We start from the raw sequence: 23,876 nt of genomic DNA on the forward strand, positions 1-23,876 counted from the left end.
TTTTGTGTAATAGTCAACATTTTTATATTGCTTTAAAGATTTGTAAAGCATTATGCAGGTATTTGATCATCTGCTCTGTACAACAGACTTGCTGGGTATGCTCTTAGCATTCCTATTTTTCAAATGAGGAAACAGAAACTGAGAAAAGTTAAGTGACTCGCTCAAGGTCACATAGCTTATAGGTATCTGAGGCAAGACTTGAACTCAGGTATGCCTCGACTGTAAATCTGGCATTTTATTGTATCATCTAGTATGGTTTGGTCAGTGAAATGTTGGACTTGGAGTCAGAAAGACCTGACTACATGTGAATCTTGCCACTGACATTAACTTGCTGTGTGACTCTAGGCAAGTCATTTAACCTCTCTCGGTCTCAGTTTCCTTAATTACAAAATGAAGGGGTTGGGTATGATGACCTCTCAGGTTCCTTCCAATTCAGACTCTATGATCATATGATCCAGTTAGACCCTGAAGAGAGCTAATGCACTCAGGGTGCATTGAGAGGCACATGTTCAGGTCTATAGAGGGGATGGTCCATTTGTATCCTCCCCTAGTCACTTCACATCTGAAATTTTGTGTTTTAATCTGGAAACTAAAGTTTCAAAAGGCCGTGGATAAGTGAAGAATATTCTGAAGAGGGAAACCATGATGATGGACTCATGTAACCTTGAATCCATATCATATTGGATTGGTTGGTGTAGCTGTGAATGTTTAGACTGGAAAAGAGAAGATTTATAGGGTAAGTCACAGTTATCTTCAAGTACTCAAAGGGCTGTCATGTGGAAGTCAACAAGTAGGTGAGCACCTACTATGTGCCAGGTACTCTAAGTGCTAGATATACAAAGAAAGTCAGAAACAGTTCCTATCCTCAAGGAACTAAAAAAAATCCAATGGAGAAGGCAATATGCAAGCAACTATGTACAAACAAGACCCATACAGATACATGCATACACACATACATACATAGATACATATGTATTTTAGGCATGTATTCTATTTGCTCTCTGAGGGTAGAGTCAGGAGCAATGGGTTGAAGTTGTAATGAGACAAGTTTAGGTCTGATGTCAAGGAAAAGTTTCCTAATAATTAGTGCAGTTTAAAAGTGGGTTCCTTGGGGATGTTGCAAATTCCCCCTCACTGGAGGTCCTCAAATATATCTTGGATGACCACTTGTGTGATGTTGTAGAGAAGATGTGTCTTTAGGTATTTGTTGGACCAGCTGATATTCTGTGAATCTATGAATGGACTTAAGGCTCAGCCTACTCTTACATTAGTTCCTCATTTTTTTCTTGTCTTGATGTTCTGAAAGAACACTGACCAATTTCTCCACATCTTATCCTTTCAAATAGGAAGTCTTTGTCCTAAGACTCACCCATTGCCTTCTTTAGCAGCAGAACCCAGAGGATAAGAGAATAGGATGCAGCAGTGCTACAGTTGGGTCTTGAGTACACACAGGACTCAAATGAGTTTTATCCATGTTTACAGAGCACTCTAGATGCTTCTTTTTTATTTTAATATTTCCCTTCTTCAAAAGAAAGGCATCTTATCTTGTTTTCTAAAAAAATGGCAAAAATGTATGAGAAAAGCCTAGCCAGGGTTCCAAGTTCATGCTAATTACGTAGTTTGGTGCATAAGTAAAGGAAATTTTGAATCATTTATTCGTTAGTCTAGTTAACCAGATATAGTCCATCCTGTAGCCTCCAAGAAAGATAGTTGCCTTGTCTCAGTTCAGCCAGATGGGAAGCTGGGCTCAGGAAAACTTATTTACCTTACAATCTCTCTCACTTACAGTTTGTTCCTTTTTTATATTCTATTTGTACTGCTACAGGCCAATCCATTCTCTGGGACGTAAACATCAGCTGAGACTTTTCTACTTTTTCTTTATATAGGGATCTTGGTCTTGAGGAAATGATGCTACCCCCAAATTCACTGCATCACCTGTAGATCTGACATCTTGCTCCTGAGGGCCCAGGGTATCAGGGCTATGAATACTTTTAGGGTCCTTTCACCATATGGGTAGAACAAGAAAGAATGGGCTGAAATTTTAGCAATATGGATTGGAGTGAGGTAAAGTGCTTCTTCACAGTAAGGGGAACGGGATAATGTGTGGTCCTTCACTTCTGTCATCTTCCTTGACCCAAGGTGCAGGCATTAACTGGCTCTGACATGAACTGAAGTTTGAACTGGGTCACATGGGGTGGGAGGAGATGGGGGCAAAATGCCTGGGGAAGGGAAATTTTCCTTGTTTGTGTGAAGTGTATAATGTCATATATGTTTGCATGTTATGTCAGTATACTTGTCTGTGTGCTTCCTCATTTGTGTTTGTGTATAGGCATTTGTGTGTACGTATATGTTGCTTTAGGTATCTCTGTGCATACTGTATGCAAATGAATGCTGTTTGTATGTTCTCAAAAGAGGAGGAAGACATGCATCAATGTGTTGGGAGTTCTCTATGAAGAAGGAGCATAGGGCAAATGAAGGTGGGTAGAATTGCTGTTGTGTTTGGAAGTGGTCTCATTGTTGGTGACAGTGCCCAATATGGAAACCAAAGGACCAGGGAAAATACTTCTTAACGGTATATTTAATAAAGATCAAGAGATTGTTCTGACCCCTAAATCCTATTGTCTAAGTTCCACCTTGGACCACCACTTTGGTCAACGTCCCCCATTAGATACAGCAAACATTTATTAAGTGCTTACTATATATGAGATGCTGTTTCAAATGCTGGAGATAGAAAACCAAGAAAACAAGATAGTCTCTACCTTCAAAGAGCCTACCTTCTAATAGGGGAAGAAAGCACATAAAGGAAAAATTTGAAAACTAAGGGTGGGGATGGGGGTAGACTAGATGCTAGGGGGAAGGGAGCAATGTGGCTGGGATCTCTAATGACATGGAACCAACTATCATCTGGTCAGGCCCTGAGTGGGGTCTTCCTCAGGGAAGAACGAGGGACAATTTATAGGTGAGGCAGAGTGAAGAGCAAGCTATGAAGAAAGTAAGTAAGCAGTGTGGCTGGACCTTCTGATATGGCAAGTGCTTCATCATTGTCAATAGATACACCAACAGAAAGCAATTAGCCTTACTAAGGCAGACTAGATCCCATAATATAGAGATTCTTTGTAAGAAGCATGCCAGTTATTTAATTATCCAGCAGGAGTTTGGATGCAGGCTAGAAGACTTGTGAAGCAAATAATTGGATGAAGTTAGGATAATTTTCTTCTTAAAATTCTATTTAATAAATATTTATTAATGTCTATTATATGTAAGGTAGTGTGCTACTCATCGGAGATATAAAACCATAATCACTAATGTTCTTGCCCTCCAGGTGTACTTCTACTGGAGGGGTGCATGAGTATGTATATGGATACAATATGTACCATTTCCCCACTTTTGAGAACACTTCTCAGAAACAGTAAAATAAATTGGAGACTAGAATCCAAACAGACATTAATTTTATCCATAATTTAAAAAATTACACCTAACATGTAAAACAGAGTTCCCTTGTTCAGAGATGCTGAATGAATTTTTGAGAAAGGGAAGGGGCCATTTTCTCCTCAGCAAAGGGAAGGGTTTTCTTAGGGCACTTTGTAGGGTGCCCTAAGAATTGTATTTTTATTTTAGTGCCTTGAATCTCCCATACCTCAATCTTATGTGCCACAATATGTCTCAGTGATAGACCTTTGAATGGATTTCCCTATTCCTCTATCCCCTGACACTTTTTCCTTCTCTTCTACTTAATGCTTTGGTTCTTTCTTTGCAGTTGACATGTACAATATGAAAGATTCCAATGTCACCTTTGTCAACCCCTTATATTTCACCCTATTGGGAGTCCCTGGCCTGGAGTCTGTGCAGCACTGGATGGGGATTCCATTTTGCATTATGATCCTCCTTGCAATTGTGGGGAACTGTACCATCTTGTCTGTGATCTGGAGGGACCCATCACTCCACCAACCCATGTACCTTCTCTTGGCAATGTTGGCCATCAATGACCTTGGTATTTTCCCTGTCCTATTCCCTAAAACCTTGGCCATCCTCTGGTTCAACCTCAAAGAGATTGAATTCAATGTGTGTCTGACCCAAATGTTCTTTGTGCATGTCTTGGCAGGGTTTGAAACTGGGATTCTGGTGGCCATGGCATTGGATCGCTATGTAGCCATATGCCGCCCCCTGAGATACACAGCTATCCTGACCCCACAAGTCTTGCTGGGGATTGCAGTGATGGTAGTTATGAGGGCTGTGCTTCTCATCTCATTCTGTCCCATCCTCATCAAACTAAGGCTAACATCATTCCCCTCCACAGTAATAGCTCATTCTTACTGTGAGCACATGGCAGTGGTGAAACTAGCTATAGGTGACACTCAAGTCAACAAGTTCTATGGTTTGGCTATTATCCTGAGTTTGTGTTGGTGTGATATCTCCTTCATCTCTACTTCCTACATTCTTATCTTCAGGGCTGTTCTGAGGCTGCCAGGGAAGGAGGCCAGGGTCAAAGCAGTCAATACCTGCACAGCTCACATCACCATTATAGTACTCAGTTATTCACTGGCACTCTTCTCCTTTCTTGCTCACCAATATGGTCACCATGTAGCTCCTTATGTCCACATTCTCCTGGCCAACATCTACCTCTTAGTACCCCCTGTGGTGAACCCCATTGTCTATGGAGTGAAGACTAAGGAGATCCGCATTCGAGTGATCACAATGTTCTCCCTTCAGAGACAAAAGGCTTAAATTTTAACTCATTTTTGTAACAAGGATTAGCCTATGAACTTGAAAAGCATTTGATCTTTGTCTCTGGAAGACATTGTATGTCTCTTTCTAAGAAAAAATGTCTAAATGATATGGATTCTGAATAATATTTTGAAAGGCCAATGAAAAGCACAACTCTCATTCCATAATACTGAGTTTATACAGTTTGAAATACTATGACCACTTGCCTAGCACAGGGACACAAAAACACTTATGAATTTTTGCAGAGGGTCAGGAGTTTGGAATTAGAAGATTGTCTAATCAAGAACCTTGGGGTAATTAGAAATAAATTCCCCCAAATGGGTAAGGACCTCAAACCAACATGGCAGCAGAATGGCAATGAATGAAGCAGAGGGAAGGGTAATTAAGGTATTAAAGTTTTTTTCTTCAGAAGAAGAACCCAATAATGATGTGCAAATCAGGTCTGTTAATAGAGATATTTCTTATAAGGTCCACACACAGGGGAATCTTGTGTTTCTTGTATGGTGGAAGTGGTAGATACTGAGGTTGTTGATCCTTCAGAGCATGAATATTTAGTGCTTTGTTGTTGGTCTTTATGGTAGACAAGCATGTCTCTGTTGATCTTGCCTTCGTCCAAATTGGGTGTACAGCCTAAATACGTTGTTCACCAGAACTGGAATTAGAAATGCCTAAAGCTGAAAAGCCCAGCTTGGAGTTTCTTGTCTCAAGAGTAATTGCTGAGATTATTCCTCTCTCTTGTGCAGGTAGGAGGTTTTGGGTTCACTCAATAAATACTACAGTATTTAGTAAAGACTCAACATCCCATTTTCTCATGACATTGGACATAATCACAGAATGTCAGGTCTAGAAGGAATCTCAGAAATCATCAAATTCAAACCCATCCTTGAAGCAAGATCCTCTATATTTCAACCAACCGAAAGATGGGCTTTTGCTTCAGGAAGCTGGTTAGGATCACTATTCAGTTTTTCAAATGTAATTTAGATTTTTCTCTTCACATTAAAATGTGGACCCAGCTTAACTGTAGAGTGCAGGTATGGTTAATTGAAAAATAATTTGGCAGGTCTTTCTACCTTCCCCTCTCCCCCATACATATCTATGATTGATTCAGTGTCAGTTTCCCATGATGCAGAAATGCCTTTTTCTAATGCAGATGGTAATTCGTATATAACTTATAGTCTCAGGGAACTTCCTGGGAATACTGAAAGGCTAAGTGATATTATCCAATTTAAGCATTTATCCTATTTAAAGTGAAATTATCCTATTAAAAAAAACTGACTAAACATAAGAAGTTTAGGAAAGACTATCAAAGTTTATACATTTAACATAAAGTCTAGAGAAACAAATGCCTCAAAGAAGGTCTTTTAAAAAAAGTCACAATATGACTTCAAATCCAATTTGAGTTGCTTACCACCTGTGTGACCCTGGGAATATCATTCAACTTACATCTGCCTTAAGTTTCTCATTTGTAAAATGGTGATTATAATATCACCTACCTCCCAGGATTGTTGTGAAGATAAAATGAGATAATATTTGTAAAGCACTTTGTAAAATTTAAAGCGTTATATAAATGTTAGTCATAATTGTCTCCAGACCTAATTGTAAAGCTTCTTTAAAAAATCATAAACTTAAAAACCATTAACAAAAATACATCTTCAAGTAAAGAATCCCTTTTTGTAAAAATATTGTACATGAGATCATCATTTACAGTTTGTTAAAAAGCTTGTATTTAACAAGATGGCAATAAAAACCTTGGTTTCCATATCTCCTTTTGAATTCTTTCTTTTCAGTGTATTTTTTTCCATTATTTTGTGCATTTAGGGTTAGTGTGCATATTGTGACTTTGTTCTGCTTTCTTCACGGTGCATCACTTCATGTATCTTACTAGCATTCTTCTGATTTGAATTATTGTTCATTATAGCACTTAATATTCTTTTATCTTCATTTACTCCAATATGTTCAGTCGTTCTTCAAAAGTAGGAACAATGTATGGTTGACATTAGATTAGTTTTTTAAATGAATGATGGTGTTGTGATTGTTTTTGTCCAGTCAGTTTTTTCCCCCCTGTAAATACAGGGTCAAAGGATATGAATATGTTTGTGGTTTTTATCCTGTCCTATTGCTTTAAAAATACATAAATTTACAGCTTCACTCTCAATTTAATGGAATGCCAATTTCTCTACAGATATGTCAACATGAAATTTTATCATTTTAACTATCTTGATATGATGGGCTGGAGCCAGACCGTTTGAGCATTTATATTTTAAAAATTGGCAAACACTACAAATCAGGGCTTGATTCATTGTTTTGCTCATTGTGAAGAGTTAAGCAGTGATGGAAAAACTTTTTAATAATGAAGATTAAACTTCAAAGTGTGCCAAGCTGGTCGTCAAAACATTTGCTTGTATACCTTTAGGTTACTTGAGAATTGTTTTTAGTTATGTCACACCAGTTATCTCTAATAACTTTAAATACTTTTTCAAATAGTCATTGGTAATGTGTGTTTCTTCTTTTGGAAACTACCAGTTCAAGTTTAAAAAAAATTCATTTCTTGGGAAATGAGTCTTTCTTCCAAATCTATTTTAATGCCTTACAGATGATAGATTTCAATCTGAAAGATTTATGAGAAAAATATTCCATAATTTATTTTTTTATTCTAGAATCATTTTAATTGTTCAAAATGTCTTTGTGTATGTGTGTTTGTTTAGTTGTGTGTCAAATGATAAGTAGGGCTCAGAGACCATCTAATCCAAATGGTATCTGAACAAAAATCCCTTCTTACAATAGACCTGACAAATGGTCATATAACTATTACTTGAAGACCTCCAGTGAGTAAGAACCTTCTACTTCCCAAGGCATTCCATTCTACTTTGGGAACACTCTATTACCAGAAAGGTTTTCCTTATAACAATCTTTTGTCCAGAGGTGATTTTTTATCTAGCACAATGGAAAACAGAACCTGAGAGTTATGGTATCAAATACTTACCTAAGCCTAGATACAAATGAGTACAGTTCCACAGGTCTTCCATGAACAGGTCTCATTGATATTGACTACTAAATAAAATCAACTTGAAGAGAATTGAAAAGTCCCAGACCAAGATGTAGTTCAGTCTTTACATGTTGCTTTCTAGGTTCATCCACCTGGAGGGAGGCAGATTGAATGAAGCAGATCTGTACCATAGTCTCCCAGCCCATGACACTACTTTTCTGTATTTTCTAGACATTGTTCCTAGTTTTATGAGAGGCAGAGGAGGAAGAAGAAAAAATGAAGAAAAAGACTATAAAGAGTGTCTAATCCTTCTACATGGAACGCCTTCTGATACTTTAAGACTGCCTCACTAAATTTTCTATTGTTGAGGCTAAACATACTTGGTTCCTTCAACCAGCTCTCACATGTTGTAATCTCAAGACCCTTTACCATCATAGTTACTCTTCACTGGGAGCTTGAAAAATATACTCCACAAAAATCAATGAAAGAGGAAAAAGACCCATATGAAAGGAAAGAAAGAAAAGAAGAAGGAAGGGAGGGAAAGAGGAAGGAAAGAAAGAAGCAAGGAAGGAAAAGAAAAATGCATGTCACTCTGTTCTTTGAGTCCGTCAGCTCTCAATCTAGAGGTGGATAGCATATTTATCATGAGTCCTTTGTATTTGTGTTTGGTCATTGTGTTGATCAGAGTTCCTAAGTCCCTCAAAGTTATTTATCTTTACAATATTATAAAGCTATATAGCTTGGTTACATTTTTGTTGAGTCCCTTGAGTTGATTTTTAATTTTTATAAACCATTACAGCACTTCTGACACTATTCTTATAGGACTGTGCTAACTTTTTAAAAATTAATTGTGAGTTTTTCCATTTACTTTCTATCTTCTATATATATATGTGAAAAGATCTGAATTTGTTAAATGTCAAATATGTGCTTTTTATCACATTAAGAAAAAATTCTTCCATTTTGTATTTTTTACTGTTTTAAGATAAAATGGAATTTATATTTTATCAAATCAAAATCCCTTACTGAATCTATTGATTTTTTCTTATTGGTTTGACTTAATATACTGATTAGGCAGCTAGATGGCACAGTGGATAGAGTTCCAGGAAGTCAGGAAGACTCATCTTCCTGAGTTCAAATCTGACCTTAGACACTTACTAGTGTGTGATCCTGGGCAAATCACTTAACGCTGCTTTCCTTAGTTTCTCATCTGTAAATAAGCTAGAGAATTAAATGGCAAACCACTCCAGTATCTTTGCCAAGAAAACCCCAGCTGGGGTCGTGAAGAGTTAAACACAACTGAAAAATGATTGAATAACCAAAAAAATATACTGGCATTTCCCCTTGAACCACTCTTGGCTCTGATATTTAAGCTTTTGCCTTATTTTGCTGGGAACTAGGCCTTCATGCTACCCACACTCCAATAATTCCTACCTTAGTCTTCCTGCATCTCCTTTATTCTTTCCCCCTTTCAGCTTCTCTTTTATCTTCCTTGATTAGAAGACAAACTTCTTGAGGGAAAGGACAATCTTGTTTGCTTGTATTTGTGTCTTCTATGCTAGTACAGAGCCCAGCACAGCATAAGTGTTTAATAAATACCATCTTATCTGTCTATCTATCCATTTATTCATCTATCTATTCATCTGTCTGTCTATCTATCTATCTATCTATCTATCTATCTATCTATCTATCTATCTATCTATCTATCTATCTGTCTGTCTGTCTGTCTGTCTGTCTGTCTGTCTGTCTGTCTGTCTGTCTGTCTGTCTGTCTGTCTATCTATCTATCTATCTATCTATCTACCTGTCTGTCTGTCTGTCTGTCTGTCTGTCTGTCTATCTATCTTCTATCTCCATCTTTATATTCCTGGTACAAATTCTACTAGTTGATGATATTTGACATATTGCTGAAACAATTCATTGTTTTTTTAATTGAATTATCCCTGCCCTAATCCCATTTCCAAAAAAAAAGAAAATAAAAAAAGATGTTAGCAGTACTAAATCTCAGATTATAGGACAAAAGCTCAAAATATTTTTAAAAATTTTGACTAATGACATGGATTTGGTATATTATATAAAAAAGCAATCATTGTGTTCCATAAATCCTGAGGCAAGGGTTCACTATTTTGATAAAAACTTCTGAGAAAACTGTAAAAATCTAGAAGAAATCAGAGTTAGGTGAATAGTTCAAACCACAAACCACAATAAACTACCAATGAACATGTCATTATATATAAAGTGCCATATAATAAACGATAGAGAGGAGAAAGGAAGAAAATGCCTTTTGCAACTATGGAAAGAGGAACAGTTCAAGACCAGCAAAGAGACTAACAGAAGATAAAATGGACAATTTGGATTACATAAAGTTGAAAATCCAAATCAATAATCTAATATGTTAAAAATTGGGAAGGAAATACTTAAGCAGGAAAGAGATGTTTGCAGTCAGTTTTTGATAAAGGTCTTATATCCAAGGTATATAAGGAATTGATGAAATTTATAAGAATAAGAGCCATTCCTCAAAAGACAAATGGTCAAAGAATATGCATATGTAATTCTCAAGGAAAGAAATGCAACATAAAAATGCTCCAAATTACTATTAATTAGAAAAATACAAATTAATACAATTTTGAAGTTTCATCTCATATCCATCAGATTCCCTAAAATGATAGCTATTGGAGAAGACAAATACACTGGCAAACTGTTGGTAGAGCTCTGAAGTGGTCTAGGTATCTGAAATCATTTTGGAACCAACCCCACCTCTCTCCAAGTCAATAAAGTGTAATTATCTTTTGAAAATCCAGTGATAACAACATTAGACCTATACTTCAAAGAGATAAAAGGCAGAAGAAAAAAAATTTCTTACAAAAATGCTTCTTAATAATTCTTAATATGGTGACAAAGATCTGCAAGTAAAGGAGATTTTCCTTAAGTTGGTAATGGTTGGGCAAATTGTGGTATATGGATATAATGGTATATTGTTTCAACATAAGAAATAATGAAATGGATGGTTTAAGACAAACATGGGAAGATATTTGAAATGATACAGAGTGAAGTTAGAGAAGAGAACTCATAACAACAACATTTTAACAAGAACTCTAATCAATGTAAAGAATAGCAATGATCCTAGAGGACTGATAATGAACATGTTGCTTACCTCCTGAGAAGAGAAGTTGAATCTTGCATAACTTTTCAGACATGGCCAATGTGTGTATTTGTTTTGATGGACCATAGATATTTGATACAAGAGTTCTAATTTTTTTCAACTGTTTTTTGGGCAAGTTGAGGGCCAAGGGGGAGCACTAGAAAAAGGATTATTAATATCAAAGAAGGAAGAGAAGTCATTGAAACATTAAAAATATCTATAGAACAAGACATAAGAAATGTCAATAGGAAACGGAATAATAATTAGAACAGTTCTGAAAATAACTGAATATATTATGTACTTAAAAAGAATAATAATTAAGAGAATGCTTTACACACATATTTAAAGAATTTAATGAAAATATTTAAAGGGAAAGGATAAGTTTTTGCAGCCAATTCTGCAGTGAAATGTATCTCTCCAATTACCCAACGGGCTGAAAATTACAAGTGATACAAGATTGCACATGGGTTTAGTGTTTGATTTCAAGTAAAAAACATTTGAATAAGTAACCTAGCAGTTAGGTGGCACAGTGGATGGAGAACCAGGAAATCAGAAAGACTTATCTTTGTGAATTCAAATCTGGCCTCAGACACTTCCATGCTGTGTGACCCTGGGCAAGTCACTTAACCCTGTTTGCCTCAGCTCCTCACCAGTAAAATGAGCTGGAAAAGGAAATGGCAAACTACTCCAGTATTTGGAAACCGCAAATGGGGTCATGAAGAACTGGAAATGACTGAAATAACCGAACAATAACAACAAAGTGACTAAAGGAGATGAACAGGAACTCTTCAAAAGAAGAAATGTAAATGTAATGAGGCCTGGAAGGGGTCCAATTTTCTGAACATGGTCAATTTGCTCTATATGGTGCCAACCCACAAGGAGGCTTGGGGTGCCAGCTTTCAGAAATGCCTGGATGGTGCATAATAGAGGCTGTTTCCCCCAGTTTACTGTCTCTTAGAAAAACCTTTTAATTGGTTGCCTAGTCGTTACCAAGTGTATTTATGGAAGCTGCCAGGGAGGATTTCCTCATTTTATCCTTGGGAGATTTTGAGTGAGGATAAATTGCTGTGAGCCTTCAAATGGAGGGACCCTGTTTCCCACCTAGTTACCATAAAGCCATTATTATATGGTGCTGCTGTGGTTTTTTTCTCTGTGTTGTGTTTTATTTATAGTGATTATTCTCTGACCTCCCCATGCCAGAGTAGGGTTAGCTACATCTTTGAGTTTTAGGGGTAAGTTAAAATCATATTTCCTTATGCTATCAGCTTGAGCCTCCATTCTGGTTTGGTTATTTCTCTTTCTCCTCCCCCTAATTGTTTGCCAACAGAGACTAGCACCCAGTTCCATTCAATAAGTTAACATTGATGAGATTTTCAGAGATATTTATTTCAAAGCTTATATTCATAGGCTATGTGTTGGTCATGTGCATGGAAGGTGTGAGGCTTCTTGCTCTTACTGTAAGCAGTATTGCTCCTCTTTTCTCATCAGAATGATGGCAGGCAGGAAGAGTTCAGGTAAAGAGGAGGATTGGATTCTGTTTCAAATAGCGCCTTTCTAATGCACTCGCGTAGCCATAGCAAATCAAAGAGACTCCTTTTTACTACATGGCTGGAAGACTGGGACAGGTTGCAAAATTTCTGAACCTGCTTCAAAATCTGCATGAGGATTGTATCAGAAGTACATAATCAATCAGCAAACATTATTATGCCCCTGAAGCTAAGTAAAGCCAGGTACTGTGTTAAAGGTGCTGGGAATATAAAGATAGGCAGAAGACAGTCCCTGCTCTTAAGGAACTTATACTTTTTTTGGGGGGGGGGGAGGTGGTAACATGAAAAAATATACAAAACAATTTATTTACAGGATTATTAGGAAATATAAGGACTGGGTTCATTGGATTGGCCAATTCCCCAGGAGACATTCTTTTCTGTTCTTAGGTGAATCAATGTAGGAAATGAAATGGACTAGGTTATGACCTTGCTAGCTTTGACAGATTAGAAGAGTCTAAGAACTATAGTCCATAGCAGAATTGAATGCCTTCCAAACTGGGTTTGGTGCCTTCTCTGAGGATCAGTCTGCTTGACCCAGACCAGCAATGAATCAACCTAACTTCCAATGGAATGACTAGTCTGTAAATTATGCTAAAATGGTCAAAATTACATTGGTGTTACTGCTGTTCTTGTTGTTGTGTTTGTCCTTCATTGCTGAAGAAGACCATGTCATCAGAGAAATGATGACATGACTTTGTTTTGAGTGAGGGAGGGCTGTGCAGATCACCAGCCTCACTTCTCCTCTGGAGCCATATGAATCCAGTGACCAGATATTCATCAGGATGACTAGAGGTGGCCCAGGATGCAATGGGTATCTATTCAGGTACTCACTTAGAGTGAGGTAACGTCCATTCAGTGAATACACCTGTTTAAGAAGTAGTCAAGGGATGGCCCCTTTAATACAGCAAAGAAAAATAACTACATCAGGCTGGGAGGGAAACAGTAGCAGTCACTATTGATAATCACTCTTAAGTCAGAAGGGTCCAGAAAACAAACCATACGTGGAACTTTCCTGTACTTTCCCTTCCCTTCCCTTCCCCAAACCTTAAACCTACTTCACTCTGAAGTCTGTAGATTGGAGTTACTAATCATCAATTAGATAATATTAGGGCAATATTAACTGAATGAAAACTATTGGTGAATACAAGAGAGGAGTTTGTGAGTGAAAGCATTAGTAAAGAGCCACAATTAATTCTTTGGGGGGGGGGGTATCACTACCAGTAAGAGTGGAGTTTGGGAAAATGAGACTAGTGCCTATATACATTACAAAAGGGAATTTCATCCAGGGTAATTTTTTTCTTGGTTCAGTTTGTTTTTGCAGTATTATTTAAGAATGTGTTGCACCAATGCTACCAGGGTTTAAATCTGATCTTAAATACTTAATTGATTTAAAGTTGTTTATTAACTATTTATTTTAATAGTTTGAACTGGAAGCTACATTTAGCTTAATATTGTCTAATTTTGAGGAGAATTATGTATTGAATCTTAATAATGCTATGACATTTTAGACTTCAGTGTTGGGATTTTTGCTGTTGGTTTTTGGAATTGACTTGTTTTCAAATTTACCTGAACTGATCTCTCTGAATTACTCAAACATTTATGAATATTGATGCTTGTAATTTGATGCTGATAATAAGAATGCCCCCTGTTTTTATGGTTGCCTTTACTCTATATGTGTTATTATGCTACTTGCTCATGACTGTATTTGGTGCTTGTCATTATTACTACTGATTTATATTGAACTTGACTGAATTCTTTGGTTAACTGACATATTCTTTGGTGATTGGTCAACTACTCACATTATAGATTATGATCCTCTAGTAGTGTCACCAGTGAAATACTGTTTCCTTGCAAACATTGATGTACATAAAGGTTTGGCGATGATGAGGATAAATTCTGTGGAGGAGAATGAAAGTGTTACAAAAATTTTGAAGGTCAGAGTAAAAGTGTTGAGGAATAGTGGAATAGTCTAACTTATGAATGAGGTAAGCACAAGCCATCATGAATGTTCTATGTAAATAATCAGAGTCATGTGAACATCAAAAGTTGCCAGAAAAAATTCTAAGAGAGAATAGTTGTTGCTGGACATTGTTTTTTGATTCCTTTTGATTGCATTTTTAACTTTCTGGACCCTCATGCTATACTTCAGTTATAGTCACACCCTGAAGCATTCATCAGGCCCTGTGGCCTTTCTATCCTTGATCATGCTTCTGCGATTTTGGCTTCCTTCACTGTACTGTTAATGCTACTAGCAGCTGCTGTGGAGGTTTAAGATTAATAATACCAGCACACAAGAGGGCTGCTAACACAGGTCCTTGATCTGCTTTTCTAAAGGAAAAACAGCTTCAAAGAGGTTAGTAATCTTACTTTAATTAAACAATGAGAAAGATATATAAACAGAAAAAAGTGAATATCCAAGAAAGAATCCAATAGACAGGGCTCCAACTATCTAAAGAGTAATAGATACAAAATCACCAAACTAGGGAGAATCAACATCTGGGTTCACGAAGCTGGGGAGCCCCTTAACAATGAGAACCCGGAATCTTGTGTGACCAAATCACAAAGTCCTCAAGCCAACATTCTTCCCATGAGTGAGCCCCAAAGTAAAACATCAACCTCCCAGTATATATCATTTTCAAACAAAGAAGAGCTTGACAATCTATGTGACCCAGTACTTAGTTGGATACACATGACCCAGAGCCCGATTGGCTCTGCATCAGGGCTCTATGTGATTCAGGGTGTGTCACAGCTGTGAACTAAGCCAAAGTTCAAAGCATTAAGACATTGGTGATAGAAATATCTGTGCACCATTGAACCTGGGGACATGGGTCTTTTTCCAAGGGAAAACAGGACACATGTGATCACATAGGCCTATTAATGGAGGGAGAAGATCTGATATTCCATTAACCCTACAATCTCCCACTGGTGAGTTAGTCCTGGGGCCTCCACTTTGGGGAAGGCCCCAGATCAGCCAAACTCCATTCTCCTCCTGGCTTTGCTTCTGACTTTCTGGATTTTGACACCATGCCTTAGTTACAATCTCACACTGATGCATCCATCTTTCACTGTGACCTTCTCACTCTGATACATGCCATTGCTATGCTGGTCCCCTTCCATATATGTATATATAGAGATCTTTCAGGCCCTCTTGTGATAGCCTTTTGGTTGTTCTTCCTGCTTCCCATTTCTCTCCACTCTAATCCTTCCTCCACTCATGTGTCAGCAATCTTCTTGAAGTGCAGGACTGACTGTCACCCCCTGCCCCCAGTTCAATAAACTCCAATGGCTTCATATCACTCTCAGAGATATAGAAAATTCTCCATTTGTCTTTCAAAACTCTTCATAACCTGGCTCCCACCTACCTTTACAGTCTTCTTAATACCTGATCCCCAAGTACCCTGTAATCTAATGACACTGGCCTCTTTGTTGTTCTTCTAACAAGAAACTCCTTTTCTCTTCTCTAGACATTTTCACTGACTGTCCCCCATGCCCAGAACACTCTCCCTCCTCATCTCTACTATCTAGTTTCCCCAGCTTCCTTCATGTCCCTGATCAAATCCCACTTTCTACAAGGAACTTTTCTTGACCCTCCTTAGTGTTAATAGCTGCCCTCTGTTGATCATCCCTAATTTATTCCATCTATATGTTGTTTGTACATAGCTGTTCGAATGTCCTCTCCCCCATTTGACTGTGAGTTCTTTGAGGGTAGAGACTGTCTTTTGTCTTCTATCTCAGGGCTTAGCGTAGTACCTAGCATATAGTAGGAATTTAATAAATGCTTATTGACTTACTATTTTGGGGTGGCATTGTTCATCAAATTCCAAACATCAAGTTCCAACACTATAGGTCTTCCTTCAAAGAGATTGGCTCAATAATACAAGCCAAATGGATGAATGACGTTATTTTTATTTTGGCACCCTATATACTGCTGAATGCATGCTACGACAGCTAGCAAGTGCCTACATAGCTGTTCCATCACAAGCTGCTTTCAGCTATAAGTAGAGTCAACAAGAAAAATAGTCAACAAGAATTTATTAAGTGCTTACTATTTTCCAAGTTAACTGCAAGGGATATAAAGAAAGGAAAAAAAGCACAGCAAAGTGGCCAGGTATCCCCGAATAAAGTATGTGAGAGGGAGTAAAGTATAAAAAGATTGGAAAAGTAGAAAGGGGTCAAGTTAAAAGGAATTTCTAAAGATAGATGACTTTATTTTTGATCCTATATTTGATATTATTGAGCACTGGAATTTATTGAAAAGACAGGGTGATATGGACAGATTAAGCCCATATTAGTCAGACTTGTAATCTGGAGGATGATTCAGAATATTGTTCAGAAATATTAAAAATAGGAAACCTATAGTGTTACTTCCCACCTTACATTTTTTTTCAATTTAACTAATACTACCCCCATCACTTTGTTATTTATAGGACACAGGTGGAGGTCACATAGTTTATGGAACAAAGTGAAAGTGAAAGAAAAAAAGTCCTTACATAGAACCCTCTTCTATCAATCACCTCCCCAAACTCTCTATTTCTTTAGGTGTGGCTAGGTATTCCTAAATCTCACTTATTCACAGATCATAGTAAGGGAATAAGTTAGGTCGCATGTATTTCCAGTACTGAAAGGTAGAGGATGGATGAGGAAGGAGATTGACCTCCATGCCTTAGGTTTATCAATCCATTGCGATTCACAGTAGCTGAAATCTTGCATACTTTATACTTTTTCTCCTGTCTCTGCTTATGACTCCCAAATCATGTTTAAAGGACTCCACTTCTTAAGACCCCTGAATATCCTATGGGGTGTTTGCAATAATGTTTCATGTGACCCATAGAAGTAATTTCCCCATTTCCTTATCATGCTTTCTTCCCCTTCTTGTTCCTGATTCCCTGCTATGTCATGGCTTATCTTCTGCCCAGTTCCCCAGGGTTGATACTTCTATGTTGTCCTCAGTGTAGGAAGTTCTCTCTCCACCCTAGCTCTGGGAACCCCAATTCTCCTATTGACAGGGGTCTCTGGGATGTGCTGTTCAAAATATTCCCCTATCCTGGGGCTGGTCCCTGGGGTCTCCTGTATGGAGAAGAGGCCTCATTAGATTCTGTTTGTGTGAAGAGAAGGAAGAAATATTAATTGGTGTAGGGTTGATGCTTTGCCCCTACTGGTCCCTAGGCTGGCAGTGCTAGGACTATGCTTGTTAAATACCTCAAGTTGTTCAGTCCTGGCTGACAGCTCAACTTGACACCCATCTGGTAAGTCAGTTACTGTAGGGATATGGTCAATAATATTTTTAAGGGGTAGACTGGGAGAAGGCCCAGAAGTTGTTTCGTTCTGAATCCCTAAACTCTCCACTCATTCCATCTATAAATCTCAGAATCTTATCTCTACAATGGCCTACCTATGGCTGCATTTCTCAGCCTTTATATCCATAGAATCAGTGAGTAAACAGTTCAGCAAATTATGAATTACCAGACATTGACAAATATCTAGATGTTTGGTTTTGTGTAGCCATAAAGATCAAGGATTTGGGAGTTTATCTTTCTAACAGGACACATATCTGTGTGCTCTGTCATGGCTGGGGTCCAGGGCATGGAATGGAAGAACTCTGGCTGAAATGGCCTCTGGAGTTCTTATCCAAGCTAGATAGTACAGGGATTTTTTTTCTTCTTTGAAGTCTGATTTGTGTGTATGTGTGTGTGTGTAGGGGGCTAGGGTTCTTGACACAGAAGGGAAGAACTTTGGTCTAAAATGTGGGGACCCAAATAATTCCTGATTCCTATTACCCTCAAATTCCTTGGCCTCCAATCCTTGCATAGATTTCCCTTGTTCCTGTTACATGTCCTTTTGCTATATTCCTGGGGAAAGTCAGCTTTGGAGAGGAATTTTGCATCATCTTAGTACTAGTAGAGGCCAAGAGACCCCATAAGGATGTGAAGGTAGTCTGTGATTGGTCAGTACTGTACTCCAGAGACACTGATGGGGCCCAAAGAGGTACGAAGTACTCAGAAATGAGTCCTGTGCCTTCAGTTTATAGTAGCCCCATCAAAGACAGTAAATATATGTCCATCTACACATATGGCCTGAGGAAGGGGATATGAATAGAAGATTAGTCACAGAAATGGTAGTAACAAAAGAAAGCAGAAGGAATGGTAAGGCAAAGTAGGAAAAGCAGAGACACTGTTGGTTCTTCAAGTTAGGACAGGAATTTTAAACTGTGCGTGCGTGTGCATGTGCGTGTATGTGTGTGTGTATGTGTGCCTTAGACCTCTTGGTAGTTTGGTGACTTGGATAGTTTTGTGTTATAGGTGCCTCAGAATAGTGTTTTTAAATGCAGAAAATAAAATATATAGGATTGCAAAGGAAACTAATTATATTGAAATAGTTATCGAAATATACTTTAAAAAAATTCATAGACCATAAGTTAATAATCTCTGGGTTAGGATAACAACTCCTCACTTACTCATGAAGATTACTTTATCAAGGTATCTATTTCCTAAACTCTGGTTTTTGGAACCAACCTTAGCCATTATTATCTATTGTCTTCCCATTGTAATTGCTAACCTCATTATTCTTGAATTGTTATCCCTAACCCTGTCAGTGTATTTTTATTCTTTTCATGGTCTTTTCATTAAAATTCCCAAACTGCTGATTATCTTCACATTGTAATTCCCAGTCCTCTCTTTGTCCTCTTACTGTAATTCCCAGTTCTCCCCTTGTCCTCTCACTGTAAATCCCAAACCTCTGATTATCTTCCCATTGCAATTTCCAATTCTCTCATTGTCCTCTCATTGTAGTTCCCAAATGTCCATTGTCCTAGTTCCACAAAGTCCTTTAACTCTTTCAAGTGATTCTAATCTACTGAAATCTCAAATGGATTTGATTTATTCAATTAAACAAACCTTTATTAAGTACTTAGAATGTACAAAGCATTCTGCTGGATACTGGGAATACGTTGCAAAAAGCAAAACCAAAACAAAACAACCTCCCCCCCAAAAAACTTCCAAAATACTGAGATATGTGTGGCCAAGCTGCTCCCTTTCTCAAAACCCTTTCATGTTTGCCTAAGAGAAAAAATAACTTCCTTAGCCTGGTATTTAAGATCCTCCAAAATCTGGCTCCTTCCTACCTTCCTAGTCATATTTCCTATTCCTTTTTTCATGAATCAAAGTGGGCAATTAGGTAAGAACCTTTGATCATTTGATCCTGAAATGAAAAAGACCTTCGAGATTGTTTTGTCCAACTTGTTCATTCTACAACTGAGGAAAGTAGTCTCCAGTGAGGTTAAGTAACTTGTTCAAGGTTAACAGGTAGTAAATGGCAGAAAAGTATTCAAACTCAGCTCCTCTGACTGCACTTTCAAGGTGATTTCCACTGGCTTTTCCCAGAATTTCACACTCTACTTCCTGCTTCCATTTATATCCTCGTGCCTAGAATGTGCTGTCTCCCTTATCTTTCTTCAAGAATTAGCTCAGGTTCTAGCTTCTCCTTAAAGTTTTCCCTTATCTCCACCCCACCCCCAGCTCTTAGTGTTCTCTTCTTCCTCAACTTATCTCATATTATATCTATTTATGCACCTTTCATACTCTATTCCCTAACCACACAGTAGAATGCAAATTTTGTAAGGGCAAGATTTTGGAGTTATGGTTTTGGTTTTTGGTTCTTGTTGGGATTTTTTTTGTGGGGGAGAAAGTTGTTTTGTTTTGGTTTTGGTTTTTGCAATGTATTCCCAGTATGTGAAAGACATATTGAAGAGAGAAGGGATTGGAAATAGGAAACAGGAAAACTAATTAGGAGTCCATTACAGTCATCTAGGTGAGAGGAGATGAGGGCTTGAGCTAAGAGGATGGCCATATAAATGGAGAGAAAAGAACAGATGTGAAAGATGCTGTGGAGGTTGAGTTGACAAGACCTGCCAATGACTTGGATGTGTGTTTGAGGAGGAATGAGTTCTTGATGACTTATAAATTATGATCCTGAGTAAATGAGAAAATGATGGTGACCTCAACAGAAATGGGAAAATTTGGAGGAAGTACAAAGGGTGTAAGATAATGATTTCTGTTTTGGACATGTTGAATTTAAGATGCTGATTGAGACATCCAAGAGAATATGTCCAACAGCCAGATGAAATTGCAGAACTGGTGTTCAAAGTAAAGATAAAGGTTCTACACAGAAGTGAAACTTGAACACTGTGAGCTGAGAAATTTACCAAAATAGAAGGTGTAGAGAAAGAAAAAGGAGTCTAGATAGAGCCCTAAGGAACAACTACATTAAAAGGTGGAATGATCCAAGAATAAACACTCAATAGTTCTAATCAGAATAGAATCTGGAGAAGGCAGTGTCACTGAATCCGAAAGAGGAGAGAGAATTTGGAGGGAGTGGTTAGCAGTGTTAAAAGCTGCAGAAGGGCCAAGGAGAGTGAGGACTGGGAAATCAGAGTAAAATGTTGTGGTACAGTAGAAAGAGTGCTGGATTTGGAGTCAGAGGACCTAAATGTAAATTTTGATTCTGCCACTTGCCTTGGGCAAGGCATGTAACCTTTGGTTCTTTGTTTCCACATACATAAAGTGAAAGAGTGGGATAAAATAACCTTTAAAGTCACATTCTGCTCTAAATATATTACTCTTTGATCCTGTGATTTAGCAATCATTAGTGCTTTTGCCAACCTTGGAAAAGTTTCAGTTAAGAGGTTTGGTAACAAGCTAGATTGTAAGAGGCTGAGAAATGAGTACAAAGTGAGGAAGTATAATAAATATGGTCTTTTCTTTCTAAGAGTTTGGCAGTATAAGGGAGGAGAGATTTGAGTTTGATGGGATGGCAGTTTTTTAAGGAGGTTATAGACCTGAATATTATGTGTAGGTAATAAGGAAGGAATCAGTCAATATAGAAAGCTTAAAAAATGGGAAAACAGGGCATGATTGATGAAGAATTTCTTTCAAAAAGAAAAGGGGGGGATGGGATCAAGTGCACGAGTAGAAATTGCCTTGATAAGGAAAAGAGCTAACTTTTACTCAGAGACCAGACTTAAGGAAAAGAATATGAAGATATAAAGGTTTTTGGGGTATGGAATAGGGAAGACAAAGGAATTTTCAAAGACCTCATTTTTCTCAATGAAGTAGGTGAAGAAATCCATTGAGAGGGGTGTAGTGGAGTAGAGGAGTTTCAGAAGAAAAGTGAAAGCAGCTGTTGAGGGGAACAGGGGAGAGAATCAACGAAGGAAGAATAAAACGATTGCCATGCGGTAGTGAAGGCTCATTTGAAATTAGATGTTATGAATTTGTAGTGGTGACTATTTCTAACAGCATTTGTTGGCTCAGGAGTAGGAGGAGAGAAGGTAGATGGTGGTGGGCAATTTAGTATTGAAAATTGGCAGTGCACTATTGGTATTAGATCAAAGAATCAAGGGCAGAAAGCAATGTATATTTCTAATGATTGCTTTCAGGATCCTTGAAAGGAGGGAATTGAGGCCAGAGTAAGGGTGATGGACCAGGAGAACAGGAAGGTTGGAGTCACTGGAGATTTCAGTGAGGAGGGAAAGTTTAAATATTTATATAGCACTATATGCCAGTCACTGCACTAAGTGATTTTACAAATATTAGCTCATTTGATTTTCACAGTAACACTGGAAGGTAGGTGCTATTATTACTGACATTTAGCAGTCGAGGAATAGGAGTCAAACAGAGGTTAAATGACTTACCCAGGGCCACACATCAAGTAAGTGTCTGAAGTCAGATTTGAATTCAGGTCTTCTGAACTCCAGGCCTACTCCTCTATCATTGAGAATGAAGGAAAAATGGAAAAGCAGAGATGAAGAGACAAGAAATTATAATCAGAGAAGGGAATTTAAGAGTTTAAAATCAATAAGGTGAAACAGTTATGGGTATTAGCGGAGTGTAAGATATGGCTATCCATGTAGGTAGATGGGGGAGAGTAAAAATGGAGGTTATAGTTATTAAGGAGCTAAAAGAACCAGGATTCTACTAAGTTTGAAGGGCCACATTGCTGGTGTTGAATATGAAAGCAAGTATTGGGGGAGAGATGCACACTGTGATCCAGGTACTGAATCCCTTGAAAAGGGAAGAGAGAAAGTTACCTAAAGACTAGTAGGTTACAAGAAGGCTCAGAACTGGGTTAAACAGATAGATGGAGTGCAATTGAAAGGAAGAGAGTTTCATGAGAGCCAGTGCCAGAGGGAGATCTGGAAATGACTGTGAAGTGTGAGAAGTCAGTGAATTCTTCCTTCTGATCTATTGGTTTTTGATTATGGGAGTAACATGATCAGACTTGTGTTTTAGGAATCTCAATACAGAGGATGGATTGAAGAAGTGAAGGACATAATACAAGGTAACTAGTTAGGAAGCTATTGCAATAGCCCAGGCAAGAGGTGATGGAACTTGATCCTGGATGGTTATGGTATGAGAGGAAGGAAGGGGACAGAGCAAGAGCTGTTTTGGTAATGGAGTTTGTATGACACAGAAACTCATTAGATGTACATGGGGAGAAACAGGGAAGAGTGAAGGATGACCATGAGGTTGCAAACACTGGTGATGGTGATGACTTTAACAGCAATAGGGAATTTAGAAGGAGGAGAGGGTTTTGTTAAAAAAGATGATGACTTGTGTTTGAAATGCTCAAAAGGTAATCAGGGATTGGAGCTCAGGAGAGAGAATAAATCTGAATCAGCAGATATGACGGTCTTCTGCATAGAGGTGATAATTGAACCCATGAGAACTGATGAGATGCTCAAGAGGGAGGGTGCAGAGAGGCAAAGACACAGATGATTCTTAAATTTCTCTCTTCTGAGCTCTGGACCCATATCATCAGCTACCTATAGGGTACTTTCACCTGTATATCCTATTGGCACATTAGGCACAAAATATCCAAAACCAATCTAAAGATCCCCTAAATTGCCTTCTTCTAACTTAATTATTTCAGTTTGTTTCAAGGCTACTTACCCATGTTCATAACCCTACAGCTTTTTATGTGTTCCTTCTCTGTTAACTTCTCATATCCAATTATTTAAATAAAACTCAACATATATTTATTAAACAGTGGCAGTGTGGGGTAATGGATGGAAGTCTGGACTTGGAGGCATGAAAGCCTCAATTTAAAATCTGACATATGAGCTGACAGATCATTATAAGTTGTGTAATCTTTCAGTGCTCCCAGATTAAAACTAGAAGCTGTGGAACAGTTCTTTGCACATCTGGAATTTCCTATATCTAAGAAATTGCAAGTCTGGACCAAAAGCATATAAAAGAGATTTAATCACTGGAGAAATAAAGATAAAGCAACAACAATTCCTGTTTTCAACAAACTTACATTCCATTGGAGGAGGAGAGACAACAATACAAATAAATCAATTATAGAAAAATTGTGGCAGGAGAGAATTTAGCAATGAGGGGGGTGGGAAGTGGGGTTGGGGGTGTGAAAATCATGGAAAGTTTCCCACAGGAGGTGAAATTCGAACTAAATTGAAGAAAGACACA

General features: G+C 37.9%; 1 protein-coding gene across 1 annotated transcript; it reads left to right on the forward strand.

Moving 5' to 3' along the window:
* The first annotated feature begins 3,762 nt into the window (after positions 1-3,762).
* Positions 3,763-4,725, forward strand: LOC140508642 (olfactory receptor 52A1-like). The gene has a single exon (XM_072616533.1). It carries the CDS (start codon positions 3,763-3,765, stop codon positions 4,723-4,725), a length of 963 nt encoding a protein of 320 aa, XP_072472634.1.
* The last annotated feature ends 19,151 nt before the right edge of the window (positions 4,726-23,876 follow it).

The sequence above is a fragment of the Notamacropus eugenii genome, chromosome 5 (assembly GCF_028372415.1).
Source record: "Notamacropus eugenii isolate mMacEug1 chromosome 5, mMacEug1.pri_v2, whole genome shotgun sequence".
Taxonomy (NCBI): Eukaryota; Metazoa; Chordata; class Mammalia; order Diprotodontia; family Macropodidae; genus Notamacropus; species Notamacropus eugenii.

What these genes read in the sequence shown, in the direction of transcription:
- LOC140508642 (XM_072616533.1), top strand. Translation starts at nt 3,763, where the DNA reads ATGTACAATATGAAAGATTCCAATGTCACCTTTGTCAACCCCTTATAT.